Consider the following 22,964-nt stretch of genomic DNA (forward strand, 5'->3'; position numbering starts at 1 on the left):
CTCCAGCACTGGGGGTTGGTGTGCGGGGGGTGTTGGAGTGGGGTGGGTTGCCATTTCGGGTGGCAAAACCCCATTTCAGGTATTTGGGGATGCAGGTGGCCTGAGATTGGGCGTGGTTGAACTTTACAAATCTGATTGGGAGGATGAAAACGGATTTATTGAGGTGGCACGTTGGGTGCAGGCAGTAAAGATAAACATTTTGCCACGATTTCTATTGTTATTTCAGTGCCTGCCGGTCTTTTTGCTGAAGTCTTTTTTTTAAGGGGATGGGCAGGTTGGTTTTGTCATTTGTTTGATCAGGAAAGGTGGCCAGGATAAATAAGGCAGCACTTCAGAGGGGTCGGCAGTTGGGGGGGGGGGGCCTCCGAACTTGTATTATTACTGGGCGGCGAACGTGGAAAAGGTGCGGGTCTGGAGTAGGAGGCGGAGGCTTTATAAGTGAGGATGGAGCCGGGTTCTTGTAGGGGGTCAGGGTTGTGGGTGCTGGCGATGTCATCGCTTCAATTTGCCCCAGGCAAATATTCGGGAAGTCTCGTGGTGGTTGCCATGTTGAAGATTTGGAGGAAATTTCGGCAGCATTTTAGGTTGGGAGCGGGGTTGAGGCTGATGCCGATTTGAGCTCGGGAGGAAGGATATGTGGTTTCGGGAATGGGAAGAGAAAGGGTGAAGGAGAGGAAAGATTTGCTTATGGAGGAGCGGTTCACAAGCTTGGAGGAGTTGAGGGGGAAGTTTGGGTTTCCGCTTGAGGAGGGTTTTCGGCATATGCAGGTCCAGGACTTTGCTAGAAAGCTTTTTCTGACCTTTCTGACCGTGCCGGCTTATTCGTTGTTGGAGGAGGTGTTTTCGGTAATGGGGTGGAGGGTGGGGTCGTCTCGGTGATTGTGGAGGAGGATAAGATGCCTATGGAGGGAGTTAAGGCCAAGTGGGAGGAGGAGTTGGGGACGATGCTGGAGGAGGCACTGTGGTGTGAGGTGATGCGGATGGTGAATGCCTCAAACGCGTGCGTGAGGTTGGGGTTGATACAATTTTAGGGCAGCATGGTAGCATGGTGGTTAGCATAAATGCTTCACAGCTCCAGGGTCCCAGGTTCGATTCCCGGCTGGGTCACTGTGTGGAGTCTGCACGTCCTCCCCGTGTGTGCGTGGGTTTCCTCCGGGTGCTCCGGTTTCCTCCCACAGTCCAAAGATGTGCGGGTTAGGTGGATTGGCCAGGCTAAATTGCCCGTAGTGTCCTAAAATGTAGGGTTAAGGGGGGGGGGTTGTTGGGTTACGGGTACAGGGTGGATACGTGGGTTTCATCATTGCTCGGCACAACATTGAGGGCCGAAGGGCCTGTTCTGTGCTGTACTGTTCTAAAGTCTAAAGGTGGTGCGCAGGGCACATTTGATGAATTCCAGGATGAACCGGCTGTTTGAAGGTGTAGAGGATACTTGCGAACGGCGTATGAGGGGCCCGGCTAATCATGTGCACATGTCCTGGTCCTATCTGAAGTTAGAGAAATTTTGGGGGTTGTTTCTCAGCACCATGTTGGCGATCCAGCATGTGGATTTGGAGCCAGGTCCCCTGGGGGCCATATTCAGGGTGTCGTACCTGCTGGAATTGCAGAAGGGCACAGGGGCAGGTGTTTTAGCCTTCTTCTCAATGACTGCTCGCAGGCGGGTTCTGTTGGGGTGGAGGTCAGCTTCTCCATCCTGTGCCTCGGCGTGGCTGGGGGATCTAATGGAGTTCTTACATCTTGAGAAGGTGAAATTTGCCCTAAGGGGGGCAAATGAGGGGTTCCACAAGAGATGGGGTTTGTTTATTTCGTATTTTGGGGAGCTAGTTACCGTCAACTGTTAGGGGAAGGGAAGGGTTGGGGGTGGAGGTTGGGGGGGGGGGGGGTGGAGTAGTTGGTGCAAGGTTTATTGTATTTGGGGGTGTAATGTTTTGGTTTGGTAAAATGTTAAAATGCTAAAAATTTAAATTCTAATACTTTTCAACAAGGATGAAAAAATATCTCCGGTGTTGGAATTTGCACAAATGCACGCAGAGCCAAATGGTCCATAATTCAAGACTAATTGACATTAACCTGGCATTGTCAGTGAGAGAAGCCACATGAATGAGATTCATGGGCGATGGAAATTCCATGGTGATGTAGTAAGAAGTGCTTCTCCGACGACAGTTTTAAAGCGCAACTTTGGGGGTCGCATACAGGCAGCAATAGAATGAATGATGAAATACTAATAAAACAAGCCCCTGCAATTTCCACCACAGCCAACCCCCAACCCCCCCAGCCTGTTTTTAAGCCACTGAAGCACTTTCGTGGGGGTTGTACCCATCTCCTGCTTACATTATGGCAGAAGACCAGTTGAATCCAATGGTACATTCAGCACTGCTCAATCCATTTTCTTTCTAAGTCAAATTAGGGGCTGGTTTAGCACACTGGGCTAAATTGCTGGCTTTTAAAGCAGACCAAGGCAGGCCAGCAGCACGGTTCAATTCCTTTACCAGCCTCCCCGAACAGGCGCCGGAATGTGGCGACTAGGGGATTTTCAAAGTAACTTCATTGAAGCCTACCCGTGACGATAAGTGATTTTCATTTTCTGACAAATATTTCACAGTTAAGTTGCTGACTGGGCACCATGTGGCAGAAATTCCGCACAAAAGAACTAATCTTTCAGGCATAAAATCGCACCAGGCAACTTAAACACGCAGATCTGTAGGATCCTGAATGCAAAATTCAGATACAAACGGGTGAAGATTGTGCAGTGGATGTTATGCCTAGTTGCAGCCAGGTACTGTGCCGCCTCGGTAGCAATCCTTAAAACAAGCCAGCGTGTATTAGCACCGGTCCCCAGAATAGATAAACGGAGGAAGGAGGTCGGTGGCAGGCAGGACCACCGTCAAATCTGAAAAAATAATGCTTGATATGAAGGTGATCATCCAGCAATGTGGCAACCCCATCTAACATGGGAAAAGTCAAACGAGAAAGAAAGAATCCTTAATGGCGGCTGCTCAAACACCCCCCTTCCCCCAACCACCACCGACAGCAAATAGCAAACTACCATTTTTATTTTTTTTGGAGAGCGCCTCCTGAGGCCACATAAAAAAGCTCTGGATGCTACTGGCCCTTTCAAGGCCCCTCACAGACCCTGGACTTAATCTGGCAGCGTCGGACCCAGCTGACTTACTGCTCTTTCTGCCCAACCAGCTGCTGTAGTGTGCCCATTTGTCACCTGCCGCTTGCCGGCAGCGTTTCAGTTTGGCCCAAAGCAGAATGTGTCTCGGGCTTCAGGCCGGCGTGGACAGGAGGTGTAACTCTGCCAAATCTGCCCCTGTTTTGGGTGCAAATCAAATTCCTCAACCAGTACATCGGTCTGCCCTGTACAGGAAAGCAAAAATAGAGAGCTGCTCAGCTGCAGCACATAAATCAGAACACTTGACAGTGGACTGTGTGTTTATGGGCACATTCTTGATGGTTTACTCTTTGACAAACAGTCACGGGTTTCCTTACTGAAACAAAAATTCTCACAAAGGCATAATTAAAAATTCTGCCATTAATTTAAACCTCTTCATTCATAATGCTTGAGAATAACAGCTAAATAGGATTACTTGAAATGTTGAGGTGTTATGAAATGCCTGCAGGCACGGCAGAGCTTAATAAGATGCATTAACTAACACTATTCCTACTGTCTCTACATGAACTTAACTCAACAATTGCTTCATATCGTATACTCAAATGAAGTCCATTAACTCCTGACCCAGCATTCAAGGTTCTCTGACAAAACATTTACAACAACTTTCTCCTCTTTTCTTCCTTCCTTTCCTCAATGCTGATGCATGGGTGACGGTTTCCCTCTGGTACACTGGAAAGTTGTAGCGTCAAACCTGGACAGTGACATTCATTGAAGGGAAACACAGGGAAGCCCAATCGTCTCCTCACCAATATCCACATCTGGACTAGGCAATTTTATTGACTATACCTATTAGGTCATCAGGAAAGTCACGTTAACAGATCGTTTATAAACAACCTAGATATGGGGTGGGATTCTCCATCCCGCCGAACCTGTTTTCTGGTGTGACCCGCCCCCACTGGCAGCAGGATTCCGTCCCAGCAGCTGGACAATGGGATTTCATCGGGAAATCCGCAGGCGTGAGTGCGCTGCTGTCGAGGATCCCGCCGACGGAGAATCCAGCCCATGGTCCCTGAGCAAGATTGTCCCACCCACGTTCCAGGTGAGGTAGCAGGCGGGAAAAGTGGCCCTTTCCTGGCCGAGCACAATGACGTGTTTTTGCGCCGTACCGTCTGCTCCTCGCCTCGAGACTGATGCAAAAACCGGAAGCACATCGAATCACGGGTTGTCGACCTCTGATTTGCCCGCTGTGACCTCAGAGGTTGTTTCCTCTGGGTGTTATATTTAAGGTGCAGCCATAATCAGCCTTCTCAGTGTCTTCAAGCCAGAATAGCCCCACAAAAGGAATGACCCCAAAGACAAGAAATGTGCATCACCCACATTGAGTGACGCTTCACTGGCGAACCTCTGGACGCTGTTGAGGCACATCAGGATGCCCTCTACCCCAGTGATGGCTCAAGGAGGTCCACCAATGTCACCACTCTGGCTTGGGAGGTGGAGGAATTGACAGTCAGCGCAAACACGGTGAAGAAAAGAGTCTGTAAACCAGAACAGGAAGAGGATGAATTATCTCACTTGTTCTGGTAGGGTAAGGCAACCACCTCAACACCTTCAGCTCATATTCACAAGCCCATCTGGACTCTACAGGGATGCCACAGACTACCAACTGAAGGCACATTGCCACACTCCCTCTAAGACACACCTTCGCATCTCTCTCTGGCCTTATGTCCTGTGCACATTGTGTCCTCATCCCGCCCACTCACCATACACAAAAGGCAGGCATCCTTATCATCTGCCTGTGCATGTGCTCTGCTCACAACTTCTCCATTTGTCATGCAGGACAAGCTCGCAAACAATAGGAGGGAGACGTCAGAGGCCTGGGGTAGAATGACTGAAATTAAGGTCCTCACTCCACGCAACAGTACTGGCTAGAGAGGACTGGGATCATGCATGTGGTGACAGTGTGATGGGCGTCGCCAACCTAAGTGAGGACCCTGCACCAGCTCATCCCTGAGACAACCATGCTATGAGTCCATTCTGCTGTCTTCCAGTTGTTTGTGATGCTTAAGTAATCTCAGCTTCCTTTCATAGGAATCTCTGGAAAGTGTCTGAGATCATCATACAGTCAGGCTCCAATTCCAGCCTGTAAGGACTACGGGGAGATCAATCAGGGTATCCCCGTGGGCCTCTTGGGGGTTATTACACAGTCCTGAAGACACTTCAGACATAGAATAGGAGGCCAACTTTGAAGACCCACACCCTCCATCAGTACAGAAACACACAACTCTGCACCAGCTAGTTCTAGAGTGGCCTTGAAAGGGGGGGGGTGTCACAATCTGGTGAACACAGCACACAAACTGGTCCACAGCAGGTGGAGGCAGGGACATCCGAGGGATCCGGCGCTTGGAGTAGTGCTGGAGGCCCCAATTCTGCTGAACCAGAGTCTGATGATGAGCCTCCAGACTCGGTTCTAACGCAGTTGGCGGAGTTAGCAGTGACAGCCAATGGAATATCAGTAAGGGCGGTCAGTTGCTTTGCACAGTGTGCAACAATGATGGAGAAGCCTGTCTGCATTCAGTCTATGGTTATAGTGCAGGCATGCGAGTTCAACACTGGTAGACTGGTAACTGCCATGGAGACCTTGGCACAGGACACATGTTCTACATTGCTTTAGGGGCAGCAGTCCATCGCTGTAGCCATTTTTGTCATCCATCTCACAGGAGAGAGGCAGGGAAACTCAATCTCACGCCAGCTGCCCCCTCTCCTCAAGGAGTCTGCCAGGGGCCTTCAGGCACCCATAGGGAGGGGGGAACCAGCACGAGAACACCAGGGGTCATCCACCCCAGGTGACTCTAGGAGTGTCCAGCTGATCCCAATCCCCTCTTCCTGTGACTCCAACAGCTACAGTTGCACCGGGCAAGGAGGGTGCATCTGTCCCACTGCAGGACAACTCAAAGCGGCCAGGGCCATCCAAGACATGGCTCTCCAGAGGACCCATGTCAAGAGCATAGTAATCAGCAGATTCCCTCCACCTTGGGATGCACCAAGACGTAGTGGCAGGGTTAAGAAAATTAAGAAATATTAGGAACATGACAATGACACAGCTGATAACCACAGGCTGTATACTTTGCTCTAATGTTATTAGGATACCAACCATTTCACAACATCTGTATATGTTCTGCTGTGTTGTCCATCAGCTGTGACACAATGGTCTCTAACACCACTTGTCAAAGGCAGGTGTACATGCTATCAGCTTTCACATCTCCACAGTGTGTGTGCGTACTCATATAATTTTCAACATCACTGATGCCTCGTCCTTAATATCAAGTCTGCTTGTGTAAAGAACCTTGTTCACATGATGTGCTGCTTCCTGTCATCTTCAGTTCAGGCTGTTTAGGTTTGAGGTTAGGGTTTCATCTTCCTTATTGTAAGGTGAACGTCTCCTGTCCATTGAAAAATTAGTCTTCTTCTTCGGTGATCACTTGCTAACGAATATGATGTCCGCCTAAGAAACTGTGTGTTACTGGTCATAGGGATCAGCTAGCGGGGGTATTCGCAGACATCTTCAACCTCTCTTTACAACAATCTGAGGTCCCTATCTGCTTTAAGAAGATGACCATCATCCCTGTACCAAAGAAAAGCCAAGCAGCGTGCCTTAATGACTATCGTCCAGTGGCTCTGACATCCATCATTATGAAGTGCTTCGAAAGGTTAGTCATGGCACGAATCAACTCCAGCCTCCCAGATTGCCTTGATCCACCTACAGTTCGCCTACCACTGTAACAGGTCCATAGCAGACACCATCTCCCTGGCCCTGCGCTTAACCCTGGAACACCTAGATAACAAAGACACCTATGTCAGACTCCTATTTATTGACTACAGCTCAGCCTTCAACACCATTAATCCTATAAAACCCATCTCCAAACTCTGTGGCCTGGGTCTCGACTCTTCCCTCTGCGACTGGATCCTGAACTTCCTAATCCGCAGGCCACAATCAGTAAGAATAGGCAACAACACCTCCTCCATGATCATCCTCAATACCGGTGCCCCACAAGACTGTGTCCTCAGCCCCCTACTGTACTCCTTATACACCTATGACTGTGTGGTCAAATTCCCCTCCAACTCGATTTTCAAATTTGCTGATGACACCACCGTAGTGGGTCAGATTTCAAACAATGACGAGACAGAGTATAGGAATGAGATAGAGAATTATTGAACTGGTGCGACAACAATAATCTCTCCATCATGGTCAACAAAATGAAGGAGATTGTCATCAAATTCAGGAAGCGTAGTGGAGAACACGCCCGTCTACATTAATGGAAATGAAGTAGAAAGGGCTGAGAGCTTCAGGGTTTTAGGTGTCCAGGTCACCAATAAACTGTCCCGGTCCCCCCATGCCGACACTGTAGTTAATAAAGCCCACCAACGACTCTACTTTCTCGGAAGACTAAGGAAATTTGGCATGTCAGCTATGACTCTCACCAACTTTGGTATGGATCCTGCTCTGCCCAAGACCACAGGAAACTACAAAAGATCGTGAATGTAGCCCAATCCATCACGCAAACCAGCCTCCCATCCATTGACTCAGTTCACAATTCCCGCTGCGTCGGAAAGGCAAACAGCATAATTAAGGACCCCACGCACCCCAGACATACTCTCTTCCACCTTCTTCCGTCAGGAAAAAGATCCAAAAGTTTGAGGTCACGTACCAAGCGACTCAGGAACAGCGTCTTCTCTGCTGCCATAAAACGTTTGAATGGACCTACCTCGTATAATAAAGTTGATCTTTTCTCTACACCCTAGCTATGACCATAACATTACATTTTGCAGTCTTATCTTCTTTCCCTATGTACAGTATGTGTTGTCTATATAGCATGCCGAGGTGGAGATGGTTAGCAGTTTCAAATTCCTCAGGGTACACATCTCCAAAAATATGTCCTGGTCCACCCACGTCGACGCTACCACCAAGAAAGTACAACAGTGCCTATACTTCCTCAGGAAACTAAGGAAATTCGGCATGTCCACATTAACTCTTACCATCTTTTACAGATGCACCATAGAAAGCATCCTATTTGGCTGCATCACAGCCTGGTATGGCAACTGCTCGGCCCAGGACCGCAAGAAATTTCAGAGAGTCATGAACACAGCCCAGTCCATCACACGAACCTGCCTCCCATCCATTGATTCACACCTCCCTTTGCCTGGGGAAAGCGGGCAGCATAATCAAAGACCCCTCCCACCCAGCCTACTCACTCTTCCAACTTCTTCCACCGGGCAGGAGATACAAAAGTCTGAGAACACACACGAACAGACTCAAAAACAACTTCTTCTCAACTGTTACCAGAGTCCTAAACGACCCTCTTATGGACTGACCTCATTAGCACTACACCCCTGTATGCTTCACCAGAAGCCGGTGATATGTAGTTACATTGTGTACCTTGTGTTGTCCTATTATGTATTTTCTTTATTTCCTTTTTTTTCGATGTACTTAATGATCTGTTGACCTGCTCGCAGAAAAATACTTTTCACTGTGCCTCGGTAAATGTGACAATAAATCAAATCCAAAATCCAAGAAACAATTCTTTTCACTGTATATTAATATATGTGACAATATAAATCAAATCAAATCAAAAGGTTCTGTGGGTTCTTGCATGGCTGATGATCTCAATCCTAGAGCCGCATCTTCGACCGCACACTTGACAGGTGTTTCCAGGAGGTGGGGTCGATCCTTGGATGCTAGCTTGCTGGTATTCCTTTCTCAGGCTCCTTTTCCAGGTCTCCTCTTGCCGTTGGGTGTTCTCGAGGAATTGTGTCCCTTCAATCGGGAAGTTCTTCCAAGAAGGTCTCTCCCAGGCATTGACGTCTAGGTTGCATTTCTTAAGGTAAGTCTTCTTTGAACAGCTTCCTTTGTCCTCCTCTTGCTCTGGAGCCTCCTTTGAGCTGGGCAAAGAAGATTTACTTTGGCAGTCGGGACTCTGAAGTCCTAAGCACATGGCCGGCCTAGCGGAGTTGGTTTTGGATGATCATGGCCTCAATGCTCTTGGCTCCTTCAAGGACACTGACGTTAGAATGCCTGCCCTCCCAAATGTGGAGAATTTGTCTCAGAAAGCATTGATGATAACTCTCCAGAGCCTTGAGGTGGCATCTGTACATGGTCCAAGTTTCTGAGCCGTATAGAAGAGTTGAGAGGATGAATGCTTTGTACATGGTGTCAGCATGGACATCGCGGTCATCAAAGTCTCTCGATGTTAGGCGTCGGAAGGAAGTATTGACGAATTGGATACGATGTTGGATATCCGCTTTGATGTCAGCCTTAGAAGAGAGGTTGCTCCCAGGTATAGGTGGAATGAGGGACTCAAGTTCACACCTGCCTCGTCTGGCCTGTGTTATAGTCTCTTCGCTGCAGCCTTGGCGTCATCGAACTATTCATCCTCATCTTTTCAATATTCTCCTCATTCGAGGAGACTTGCAGCTCCTTCAGATCTGCACTTGGAAAGTCCTTCCCCCTTGGGAGCACTTGTACAATGCGCACCAGACGACGATGGTAAAGGCAGTACTGGAGTGCTGTGCCAGCTTTGTCGAGGCATTGAAACTGCATCTTCAAGATGCCTATGCTATGCTCTCCCAGTGTTCGGGTCACGGTATGAGCATCATTGTATCTTCTTTCAACAGGGTTTCTCGGCTGTTGCACGGGCATCCTAAGCCAGGTGTTGTGTGGATACCATTTTGACGCCAAGAAGCCAACCCTGGATTCTGTCTGGTCCCTTCAAGAAGTCAGGGATCTGGGATCAGTTCAAGATGTATGAATTGTGGCAGCTTCCTGGGTATCCCGTACACAGCAACATTGGGCGCCATCTAATGGAAATGTTTCTCAGTGTGGTAGTGAGCGGGAAATGCCGATGTTTCCCAAAAGCCGACCCAGCGAGGCCGTCACCGGTCTCTAACGTTAATTAGGGTACTTAATGATGCTCTACGGGCTTCACACAGGAAATGACTGTCCCACCGGGTCTGTGCCCGGCAGCTCCCCACTAATGAGGGGGAGCAGCACTTCAATTGATCCCGCAGACCAAACTCCAGACAGCAAGCAGCCATGTCGCTGCGCAGACCAGCTCCACAATTTGGGGATGCCGACCTGGCCAGACTGATGGACGTGGTCAAATCCAGATGGGATACGCTGTTCCCCCCTTGGGTCAGGCGCTCTTTCCAAGAGCCTGTGCGGACTCGATGGGCCAAATGGCCTCCTTCTGCACTGTAAAAGTCTATGATTGATTCTATGACCTCCGCCAGGCCACACGGATGAGTTGGCTTCAGCCTCCTGGCACTGGTCCTGCCTACTACCCCCAGAGCTTACCCTCGACGACCTTGGGCCTGGCACCTCACCCCCCAGCACAATACCATGCCCATGCCCCAGCATACCCTCGCATTCACCAACACAGCCACCAGCAATGATACACCTGCCTGTCACCTGCCATGAGCCCCACCCGTGATGCATCAAGTGTGTGGCTCACAATGCCCCCTCTGTGTCCCTACGGGAGAATTTGGCCCATAACTGATAGGAAAGGGCCCAGACGGATGGCGGGGTGCCGGACATCATAGTCCTCACCCTATGAGGAACGGGTTCTGGATGGGGTTGGCTGAGGACAGGTCCGTCACCGACATCGGAATTAGTATGCGCCACAGAGGTGATTATCTACTGGCCCCCACCCAGATGACCTGTCACACGTGAGTTGTTCATGTCAGGACAATGATCCTGTCCTTCGACTGACAGGGGCGAGACTTCATTAAAGACCACGGAGAGACAGGGGCGAGACTTCATTAAAGACCACGGAGAGACAGGGGCGAGACTTCATTAAAGAGCGGAGAGACAGGGGCGAGACTTCATTAAAGACCACAGAGAGACAGGGGCGAGACTTCATTAAAGAGCGGAGAGACAGGGGCGAAACTTCGAAGGTAAGTTTACCTCTTTAAAACTTTAAAAACTTAACTTGAAGGGTGACATCACAGCAAAGCAGAGATCCGATCGGCTGGTAAGGAAAGTGCTCCAATTAGCAGCAGCTGGGAGAAATTTAACTCTTCGTGTGTTGGTAAGTTTTGTGATTGGTAAGTAAAATCTTTGTTCCTTTCACTTATTAATTATTTGATAGTATAGTTTGTAGTCAGTTAAGGTAAAGGGTAAAAATGGCAGGAGATCCCAGACCCGTGTTATGCTCCTCGTGCTCAATGTGGGAGTTTAGGGACGAGGCCGACGTCCCTGACTCCTTCATGTGCGTGAAGTGTGTCCAGCTGCAGCGCCTGTTAGACCGCATGACGGCTCTGGAGCTGCGGGTGGACTCACTTTGGAGCATCCGCGATGCTGAGGAGGTCGTGGATAGCACATTCAGTGAGTTGGTCACACCGCAGATTAGGATTGGTGAGGGAGACAGGGAATGGGTGATCAAAAGGCAGGGAAAGAGCAGGAAGGCAGTGCAGGTGTCTCCTGCAGTCATCTCCCTCCAAAACAGGTATACCGTTTTGGATACTGTTGGGGGAGATGACTCAACAGCGGAAGGCAGTAGTAGCCAGGCTCATGGCACCGTGGCTGGCTCTGCTGCACAGAGGGGTGGGAAAAAGACTGGCAGGGCTATAGTCATAGGGGATTCAATTGTAAGGGGAGTAGACAGGCGTTTCTGTGATCGAAAACGAGACTCCCGAATGGTATGTTACCTCCCGGGTGCTCGGGTCAGGGATGTCTCCGATCGGCTGCAGGACATACTAAAGGGGGAGGGTGAACAGCCAGTTGTTGTGGTGCATATAGGCACCAATGATATAGGTAAAAAAAAGGATGAGGTCCTACAATCAGAATTTAGGGAGTTAGGAGATAAGTTAAAAAGTAGGACCTCACAGGTAGTAATCTCAAGATTGCTACCAGTGCCACGGGACAGTCAGAGTAGAAATTCAAGAACAGTCAGTATGAATACGTGGCTTGAGAGATGGTGCAGAGGGAGGGGTTCAGATTTCTGGGACATTGGAACCGGTTCTGGGGGCGGTAGGACCATTACAAACCGGATGGTCTACACCTGGGCAGGACTGGAACCAATGTCCTAGGGGGTGCTTTTGCTAACACTGTTGGGGAGGTTTTAAACTAATGTGGCAGGGGGATGGGAACCAGATTAGGAAGTTAGAGGTCAGTAAAGAAGCAGAAACTAAAGCCGGTAAGGTAGAGTCGACAGGGAAGAGATGATGAACGCAAAGGGACAGGTGGTCTGTCGTGCATTTGTTTTAATGCGAGATAAATGCAGGTAAGGCAGATGAATTTAGGGCTTGGATCAGTACCTGGGAAAATTATGTTATTGGTATTACTGAGACTTGGTTGAGGGAAGGGCAGGACTGGCAACTGAATATCCCAGGGTATAGATGCTTCAGGAGGGATAGAGAGGGAGGTGGAAGGGGTGGAGGAGTTGCATTACTCGTCAGAGATGATATCACAGCTGTGATTAAGGAGGGCACGATAGAGGATTCGAGCACTGAGGCAATATGGGTGGAGCTAAGAAATAGGAAGGGTGCAGTAACATTGTTGGGACTTTACTACAGGCCTCCCAAAAGTGAGCATGAAGTAGAGGTACAAATATGCAGACAGATTATAGAAAAATGTAGGAGCATTAGGGTGGTTGTGATGGGAGATTTTAACTTCCCCAACATCGAATGGGATTCATGTAGTGTTGGAGGCGTAGATGGAGCAGAGTTTGTAAGGAGCATCCAGGAGAGTTTTTTTTAGAGCAGTATGCAAATAGTCCAACTCGGGAAGGGGCCATACTGGACCTGGTATTGGGGAATGATCCCGGCCAGGTGGTTGATGTTTCAGTCGGTGATTACTTTGGGAATAGCGATCACAATTCCGTAAAGTTTTAGAATACTCATGGACAAGGACAAGAGTGGTCCGAAAGGAAGAGTGCTAAATTGGGGAAAGGCAGAGTATAACAAAATTCGGCAGGAGCTAGGGAATGTGGATTGGGAGCAGCTGTTTCAGGGTAAATCCACATTTGAAATGTGGGAGTCTTTTAAGGAAAGGTTGATTAGAGTGCAGGACAGACATGTTCCTGTGAAAATGAGAGATAGAAATGGCAAGATTAGGGAATCATGGATGACGGGCAAAATTGTGAGACTAGCTAAGATGAAAAAGGAAGCATATGTAAGATCGAGGCGACTCAAAACTGATGAAGCTTTGGAGGAATATCGGGAAAGTAGGACGAATCTCAAACCCGCAATAAAAAGGGCTAAAAGGGGTCATGAAATATCTTTGGCTAACAGGGTTAAGGAAAATCCCAAAGCCTTTTATTCGTCTGTAAGGAGCAAGAGGGTAACTAGGGAAAGGATTGGCCCACTCAAAGACAAGAGAGGGAATTTATGCGTGGACTCGGAGGAAATGTGTGAGATTCTTAATGAGTACTTTGCATCGGTATTCATAAAGGAGAGGGACAAGATGGATGTTGAGACTAGGGATGGATGTTTAAATACTCTAGGTCAAGTTGTCATACGGAAAGGGGAAGTTTTGGGTATTCGAAAAGACATTAAGGTGGACAAGTCCCCAGGACCGGATGGGATCTATCCCAGGTTACTGAGGGAAGCGAGGGTCAAAATAGCTGGGGCCTTAACAGATATCTTTGCAGCATCCTTGAGCACGGGTGAGGTCCTGGAGGACTGCAGAATTGCTAATGTTGTCCCTTTGTTTATGAAGGGTAGCAGGGAAAATCCAGGGAATTATAGACCTGTGAGCTTGACGTCAGTGGTAGGCAAACTGTTGGAGAAGATACTGAGGGATAGGATCTATTCACATCTGGAAGAAAATAGACTTATCAGTGATAGGCAGCATGGTTTTGTGCAAGGAAGGTCATGTCTTACAAACCTAATAGAATTCTTTGAGGAAGTGATAAAGTTAATTGATGAGGGAAGGGCTGTAGATGTCACATACATGGACTTTAGTAAGGCGTTTGATAAGGTTTCCCATGGCAGGTTGATGGCAAAAGTGAAGTCGTATGGGGTTCAGGGTGTACTAGCTAGATGGATAAAGAACTGGCTGGGCAACAGGAGACAGAGAGTAGTGGTGGAAGAGAGTGTCTCAAAATGGAGAAGGGTGACTAATGGTGTTCCACAGGGATCCGTGCTCGGACCACTGTTGTTTGTGATCTACATAAATGACCTGGAGGAAGGTATAGGTGGTCTGATTAGCAAGTTTGCAGATGATACTAAGATTGGTGGATTTGCAGATAGCAAGGAGGACTGTCAGAGAATACAACAAAATATAGATAGATTGGAGAGTTGGGCAGAGAAATGGCAGATGGAGTTCAATCTAGGCAAATGCGAGGTGACGCATTTTGGAAAATCAAATTCAAGAGCGGACTATATGGTCAAAGGAAGGGTCCTGGGGAAAATTGATGTACAGAGAGATCTGGGAGTTCAGGTCCATTGTACCCTGAAGGTGGCAACGCAGGTTGATAGAGTGGTCAAGAAGGCATACAGCATGCTTGCGTTCATCGGACGGGGTATTGAGTACAAGAGTAGGCAGGTCATGTTACAGTTGTATAGGACTTTGGTTAGGCCACATTTGGAATACTGCGTGCAGTTCTGGTCGCCACATTACCAGAAGGATGTGGATGCTTTGGAGAGGGTGCAGAGGAGGTTCACCAGGATGTTGCCTGGTATGGAGGGTGCTAGCTATGAAGAAAGGTTGAGTAGATTAGGATTGTTTTCGTTGGAAAGACGGAGGTTGAGGGGGGATCTGATTGAGGTATACAAAATTATGAGAGGTATGGACAGGGTGGATAGCAACAAGCTTTTTCCAAGAGTGGGGGTGTCAGTTACAAGGGGTCACGATTTCAAGGTGAGAGGGGGAAAGTTTAAGGGAGATGTGCGTGGAAAGTTTTTTACGCAGAGGGTGGTGGGTGCCTGGAACGCTTTACCAGCGGAGGTGGTAGAGGCGGGCATGATAGCATCATTTAAGAGGCATCTAGACAGGTATATGAACGGGCGGCAACAGAGGGAAGTAGACCTTGGAAAATAGGAGACAGGTTTAGATAAAGGATCTGGATCGGCGCAGGCTGGGAGGGCCGAAGGGCCTGTTCCTGTGCTGTAATTTCCTTTGTTCTTTGACCACATGTCCATCCCAGGCTATCCAGGATGTACACCGGCCATGGGAACATCTCGGAGGAGAGCTCCGTGGATGCCACCAGCAATGCGTCATGCCTGTCATCCCCACCAGGATAGAGATACAAACTTTGGTGGGTGAAAGTAGTGGACAGAGTTATGGGGCACAAACTGGTGAGCACCACACGTCAGATGGAGGCCGGGGGGCGGGATTCGTCCCCCCCGCCCCCCTCCGCTGGGTGGGAGAATCGTGAATCGCTCCACGCCGCCCCGATCCCCGCACACGATTCTCCCACCCCCCCCCCCCCAAACCAGCGCCGCGCAAATCGCGCCGGACTGCTCGGAGAATCAGCGCAAACGGTGAGCGGCGTTTCTCCGGCCCAAATGGGCCGAGCGGCCAGTGAAAAAAATGACAGTCACACCGGCGCCGTTCTAACCTGCTCTTGGGCCGGCGGGACCTGGGGCTTCAAGGGCTGGGAGCGGCCGGGGAACCCCGGGGAGGCGTTCCGGAGTGGCCTGGCCCGCGATCGGGACCCATCGATCGGCGGGCCGGCCTCTCTGTCAGTGGGTCTCCTTTCTTCCGCCGGCAAGCCTGGATCCATGCACCATTTTTGTGCGGGGCGGTCTGGGGGAGGACGGCCACCGCGCATGCGCTAGCTGGCGCCGGCCCAACTGCGCATGCACGGGACCCATGGCGCCATGTCTTTTATGCGGCGCCGGGTCTCTGACGCCACGCCAAGCCCCCGCCCCCGTAAATCGCGCAACGCCCCTGCTAGCCCCACAGAGGGCGGAGAATAGGGGACTGGGAACGGGCGCCGACGCCGGTAAAAACTCCGGTTTTTACTCCGGCGTCGGCACTTAGACTCCCGTTGGGAGAATTCCGCCCAGGAACATCCAGAGGACAGCAGTCAGAGGTCTGCTTGATCCCAAGACATAGCTGAGTACCAGTCAGATGCTGAGTCTCTGGACCAGGCTGCCTTGGAGCTGATGCAGTAAGCAGGGTGCGAACACGAGATTCAGAGAGGTATGTTAGTGACACTTCAGGAGGTCCATAGCCTAATGGAAGAGTCCCAATGTCTACGGGTGCAGGAGATTGCATGGCAAAGCATGGTCAAAACTGCTTGGATGGCGACTGCAATGGAAAGCCTGGAACACGATGTCAGCAGCATGGCTGGTGGTGTCCAAGGTCTTGCTCAGTCAGTGGTGGCCATGGCTGTGCACCTCAAAAGCGCATGACGTGACGTGTCCTCACATGACGTGTCCCTGACACAGGCGACCTTTATGAGATGCTGCAGAGCATGTCCCACTTTCAGGTAGACATTGCTGAGACGCTATGGAACAGGTCCTGTCATTGGGGGAACGTGTCCCAGACGCAGGTGGACATTGGTGAGTCACTGAAGAGCATGGCCCACTCACAGAGGGTCATCATTGAGGGCATCGACACCATGGTGCAGACCCGGTCCTCAGCATGTGGGGCAGGACCCTGCATGTGGGCCGTCGCCTTGCACCTCTCTTGATGCTGCCGCCATCGCCGTTGCCTTCTCCAGCATGTGGCCGCCTCACCTGCCAATGCAAACGTGAGGACAACTTCCGTGGGGTCCAAGATACTATCCATAATTTAATATCTGTAAGGAATTGGAGAGGTTGTGAGGCTGACAAATAGTTATGGCTTCCACCCAGGTATCCTCATATCCCCTAAGCATCCCCCACTCTCACATTCACTGACATCCCTCAGGGTGCCATCCTATGCCCCCTGCACATGCACCCCCAGCTGCAGCATTGGCCCTTGGGCACCAGACAGACCCTGTACCCCAGACACCCGGTGGAAATGTGAACTGGACTGGGCACCTGTCCACAAACTTGTCACGGGCATGTCCCTAGTGCTCAGGCCCAGCTCTTGGGGTTTGAATTTTGGCTGCTGCCTCTGTGGTGTTGATGCCTCTGGAGTTCAGGACAAGTGTCCAAGCATCACGGCCTGATTCCGATGCTGGGCAGTAGAAACCTGCTTCACAGCATGTGTACCCATGGGGTTCAACTTGGGAGGTGTGAGGTGTTCACATTACTGGACTTGCCAATTCCCCATTAGCAATGGCCTTCAGCTGTGTGGCCAGTGGCCACCAAGGTGAGCATCATATAAAATGACCCCCATCATATTACCATGATGGGGCTCTCTCACGGGTGTGTTGAGTGGGACAGACAGGCAGCAGCTGGAGCTGCACTGCAATGGGTATACATGATCTGGGGGTGGCATGGTGGACACAGGGGTGCTGAGCCCCCTTGCCCTCCAGCTGAGGGTGACCTCCCCGCACCCCCAACAATGGCCCCAAAAATGACTCAGTCCACACACTGGTAGGGTCTATCTTCCCTTGATCTTGATTTGCGAATGTGCTCAGCCATTCTATTGAAAATGGATGGCTGAACATAGCTTTCATATTTAAAGCAAGGAGGTCTATTAGTGCCATGACTTGTGATTAATCTTGCATGAATGTGCTTCATTGCCTCACTCTCCTGATTCTCTGCATTATCATTGAAAGGCTCCTAACATGTCTCAGTGTGGTGAGATAACCACTGTAGTTATGTGTACTGCAGTAGGAGGATGTATGCCTGTACCTGTAATACAGGTTCCTCCGGTCAGCCCCTGCCGGCTAGCTCCGCCCACAGGGAGCTTATGTATAAATGTATGAGAGCTGCTCAGACCCTTAGTCTACTGTTGCAGATGGAGGGACAACATCGTACAGCAATAAAGCCTCTATTGTACTAGTCTCTCGGCTTTGAGTATAATTGTTAGCGCCACACTCAGGTACACAACTTTTCTCATTAGGCAATACACAATTCAGTTGGGTGCCACTTTAATCAACCCACCCAGTGAAGTGCACAATTCCTCCAGAGCCCTCACCAGCTGAGATATTTCTCAGATTTATTTTGTGTTGCACCATCCCTTCAAGTTGCAAGATGGTGGTGTTAAGGCCTCACTATCAGACCAGCTTGGGCCTTACCTTGTGTGAGCTATCATCCTGGGTGTGCATTATGTTCAGGCTTCCCTTCCTCCAAGGATTCTCAAGCCTTAACCTCCAAAGCTTTATGCCATTTTGATGGTTGAGGATATCCTGAGCAATTCCCTGAATGCATTAATGTAGATGTGCATTGTGCATTGGCAGATTAGTCCACTCTTTCTAGAGCTCTCCTGCACATTGAGCGTCTGAGCTCACACCCCTCACCCCCACCGCCCCCCGCTATGAAACCCTTAAATAGGTGTACAATTCCGTTTAACCATCCACAGCCTACCCAGACTGTGAGTGTGCCAACCGCATTCCATTAATGAGCCAGAAAGCCACTGGACCAAGCCATCTGTTACAATTACCTACGTTCAACTGCTAGGCACAAATGACTTTCTACTTGAACGTCCTCCTCCTCCCTTACCTCGGACAGGGACAGTCCTTGCAAAGCCAGCACTGTAAAGTTTAACAACTCACCACTCTGCCATCTTCCAATTCTGGCCCGGGGTCACTATGGCCCTTTTTGAGATTCTGTTCCCATTCTGGCCAAGAGGACGTATCCCCCTAGTCATGTGCTGGATTGCATCCTTTGCCAATTTTACTGCCTTCACTGGGCGGCCTTGCCCTGTGACCCCTTGCAAAACCTCTGCCCACTTTTTCCCCCTTCTCCATGAAGGCATTGCCCTGCGGACCCTTCCTTACAGCACCCCACCTTACAGTTGCTATGATAGCTACAACCTTGCCAGTGATACTCCCAAGAGCGATGTGGTGCTGCCTGCCATGAACACTTCATGATGAAAGGTAGGCGAACAAATCTCGAAGTTGGGAGCCAAGTGCTGGTCGACAGATGCATGTTTATAATAATCTTTTATTATTGCCAGAAGTAGGCTTACATTAGCACTGCTATGAAGTTACTGTGAAACTCCCCCCTAGTCGCCTGTTTGTATACACTGAGGGAGAATGCAGAATGTCCATTGTGAAACATGTCGGTCTAATTGTTTAACGACGTGACCACTTGATCCCAGTGTCGGTAAGCAAGCTATATGATGAGTATTCAATCACATTTAACTGTATTAAAATTAATTTCCTGACATTGCTGCACCATTGACGGCTGGAGCAGACAATAGTACCCTGTTTTCCAAACGACGTCAATCAGATTTTTATGCTCCCACAATATTTTCCGCTGATGACCACCATGATACCTGTTGCAGGTGGGAGCGGAAAATCCTGGCCTCTATCTTAATGGACAGAATTCCAGTCTTAGCCAGACATATCTTTGCTCGGCAGCTTCACTCATAATATCAGAAAGCAAGAAAATAGAAAATACCATTCAGTTCATTAAACCTGCTTCTTTCAAAAGCGATGCACAATTTTCTCTTCCCAAGGATAAATTGTAAATATTTTTAATTTATAGTTGTAGCAAATTAATCATGTTTTCAGAAACTAATTCAAGTGATTTCATAGATTTATTTTGCTTCTGTGCTTTAGATTCTATGTAATGTGCACCTTCAGCTACTAGTTTGACTTGACCACTCCAGTTTTTGCTAATAGTTCTGTTATGCTACTGAATAGGAAATATGGGAAGTACATTCTGGGTTTAGCTAGTTAAAAGAGGATGACCACATGAAATTATTATCTTTGTCTGAATAAATTTCCTATCATAATGTTCTCATTTTACTAACAAATCTTACAGTGGGCTGGCATTAGATCACTTAGTGAAAGAATTTCTTATATATTTAAAGGAAATGATGGAAACATAAGACAGGTTATTATTCTGTTTCGTTTCAATATTCCTTTAATTCTGGACATTCTGATGTACTCTCGTTAAAAGCATGAACAATGCCGTCGTATTTCATGCTCTTACTCTCTTTTTCAAAAGGGAAATCACACCGCTACTTAATCACAGGCATGCACCATAGATATTCATATACCAGTGATAACTGGTTGGAGAAAGTACATTTCACTGTCTGATATCATTGACAGCTGTTGTTGCGATCAACCTCATCACGTACAAGGCAGACTTTCATCTATTCCATTGCTAGCCTGTTGTCAGAGGTATATAGCCTGACGGGGTGCCACTCTTCCTCAAGAATGGCTGCCCAGGAATCTCTTCCGCTCTTACCATCTGCCATTGGCATGCGTTGGAAGGATTTTGCAGCTTGATACTCAACCTCTTGGCCACGTTATTAATTCACCTTCCTTAGCTATCACTCCCAGGGTGGGACACGAACCCCAAGCTTTTGGCTCAGAGGCAGGGAAACTACCTATCATGCCATAAGACCGCCTTTATAATACAGTGCTACATGTTAACCTCCTGTTTAATACAGTGCTACATGTACATCTATCAGTGAGAGTTCTAGTTTTGTCACTAGTCAATGAAGTTGCGACAATTATGTCTGCTCTGCGAGTTGAACTATGTGGTCAGTGCCTTACCTGACCCAGTGTAATTGTCAAGTGATCCATCTCCTGTCGTTGTGGCAGTGTCACTGCTGCTCATTGGCTCTGTTTTGACTGCAAGAAGAGACACTACATAGAAGAATAAGTATAAAAAATGATGTAACCCCTAGTTTTTCATTCTGATTTATACAATGCGTTTGGACAGTCCCATCTTTGGTTTACAGTCATATTTGTTTATGGTTCGGATGTACCAATGCTGGAACATGGAGCCCCGAGGTCAGCATGAAAAATTGCTGCAGTCACGTTAACTCATCTCAGAGAGTAGTGTCACTTCAAAAGGGGGTGATAACAGTTTGGTGGTTAAATAAAATCCTGATATTTAGAAAAAATGCTTTTTAGCATATATTCTACATGGAAACGATCTGTACTCTGATCCAAAATGATTCCCTGGTAATACTACAGCGAAAATATCGCAGAATATGTTAATACCTTCTTCTGAGCCTGGAGACACAAAAGCTCTGTTGACAATGTTAAGAAAGAGACGTTGTAATTTTTAGTTTAAAAAATAAAATGTAAGCAATATGGGTCTTACAAAATATAAGGTGCCAGGGAGCAATCTCAAGATTGTAATCTAATCTTCAATCTTAGATGACGTTGATAAACCACTTAAGTTCTAATCTTGCAATATAGGATATCCAATGAACCTTCGATCAGACAGTAACCTTGTAACTCATTCCAAGATATCTATTATTGTGTACATAAAAATAGAATACACAACAGATAGGGATAGTTGGACAAAAATAAATTACTTGTAACATTAGGCGAATGAGGTCACTGAGTGGTTAATTTTTTGTAAGTCGCTGCTCATCACATATCTGTTTTTCAAAGCTTTATTACTTTGCTTGTGTAGCAAACTACCAGTTACTCTATTGCGATGACAACACTGTTCAGCTGAACAAATTAAATATGTATGGTATTAGAGACAACTGTAAATTGAACTAAAATATATTATTTCTGTATGCATGGCAAAGTTGACACACGCTGAAAACTTGTAAACCAAACACTGTAAACTACATGTGCCAAAAAAACACAACAAGGCAAGTTAAAAGAGAAAAGAGTTGTGCAACACTCGCATGCAATTTGTAATATCTAGCAAGGAGATAAAAGAACTGAGTGATGTGTTGTTACATATTTAAACTGCTTCCGAATCTTCATTAAATGCATTGAAAAAGCATGTTCCCAAGAGAGTCAAAACTTAAGTACTGAGAAACTTGTTCAAAATTCAAGATCAGGAATACTGAGGCAACAATATTTTTTTTGGCCAGTTACCCAATGCGTGGGGGACTGTAGCTGTGAACCCATATCCTACGATTCTGCAGCAGCACATTGCAACAACATGCTGTGCTTCCTATTAATTGAGAAAGGATCCTTTAATCCTCCAATGAATCAGACTGAACAAAGAGGTGTTCTAAAAAATAATGTAAAACATTAAAATTAGGGTAATATAGCACAGGGCTAAATCGCTGGCTTTTAAAGCAGACCAAGTGGGCCAGCAGCACGGTTCGATTCCCGTAACAGCCTCCCCGAACAGGCGCCGGAATGTGGCGACTAGGGGCTTTTCACAGTAACTTTATTTGAAGCCTACTCGTGACAATAAGCGATTTTCATATTTCATTTCATATAAATGGTGTAAATTAAATACACAACTGCATACAGTCAAAATTCATTTATTCCACAATGGAAGGAAGCTCTGATAATTAATGAGTACCATGTTATTCACAAATAAACTAGGGACGCAATTTATGGTCTCTTCCACATGATTTGGTGCGGGACCAGACCTTTGAATCTTGCAAGAGGCCTCTCGCGAGATTTGTGATGCTCGAAACACCTCGTGAAATTTAACAGAGCCTCGCGTGACGCCACAATCTGGATCTCGTCCTCATTCGGTGTGATCTAGATCAACATATTTAAATGAGCTGAATATGTGTTTGTGGGATTCTCTCGATGCCCGGCACCTCATCAGGGTGCTGTTTAGTACCAGTTTCTACAAAGGTTGATCAGTCGTAATGGTATCTGGGGTGGTTTCCCAGACCATTAGAGACTCCCAGGTGTCGGGAACAGGCATGGTGGCACCCAGGGGCTCCCTCTGGCACCTGTGCAACTTGAGTCTGCACCGGCCCTCTGAAAGAGCACCTTACCGAGTCCCACTGCCTGCCTTATCTCTGTAACCCCACCTAACCTTTGGACACAAAGGGGCAATTTAGTATGGCCAATCTACCTGACCTGCTCATCTTTGGACTGTGGGAGGAAACCAGAGCACCCACAGAGGGAACCCACGC

The 22,964-nt window shown here is 48.1% G+C and overlaps 1 protein-coding gene across 10 annotated transcripts in view; it reads right to left on the reverse strand.

Moving 5' to 3' along the window:
• Window positions 1–22,964, reverse strand: part of eya4 (EYA transcriptional coactivator and phosphatase 4) — a 623,026-nt gene that overhangs the window by 188,274 nt on the left and 411,788 nt on the right. For 7 of the 10 annotated variants that reach the window (XM_038799375.1, XM_038799369.1, XM_038799367.1 and 4 more), the window contains one exon: window positions 20,662–20,754. The exons of 2 other annotated variants lie outside the window; for them this stretch is intronic. In XM_038799375.1, the coding sequence (XP_038655303.1) occupies window positions 20,662–20,754 (93 nt within the window). The remainder of the gene's footprint in view (window positions 1–20,661; window positions 20,755–22,964) is intronic. One more of the 10 variants, XM_038799370.1, reaches the window with a different exon arrangement.

Source organism: Scyliorhinus canicula, chromosome 6 (genome assembly GCF_902713615.1).
Source record: "Scyliorhinus canicula chromosome 6, sScyCan1.1, whole genome shotgun sequence".
NCBI classification, from domain to species: domain Eukaryota; kingdom Metazoa; phylum Chordata; class Chondrichthyes; order Carcharhiniformes; family Scyliorhinidae; genus Scyliorhinus; species Scyliorhinus canicula.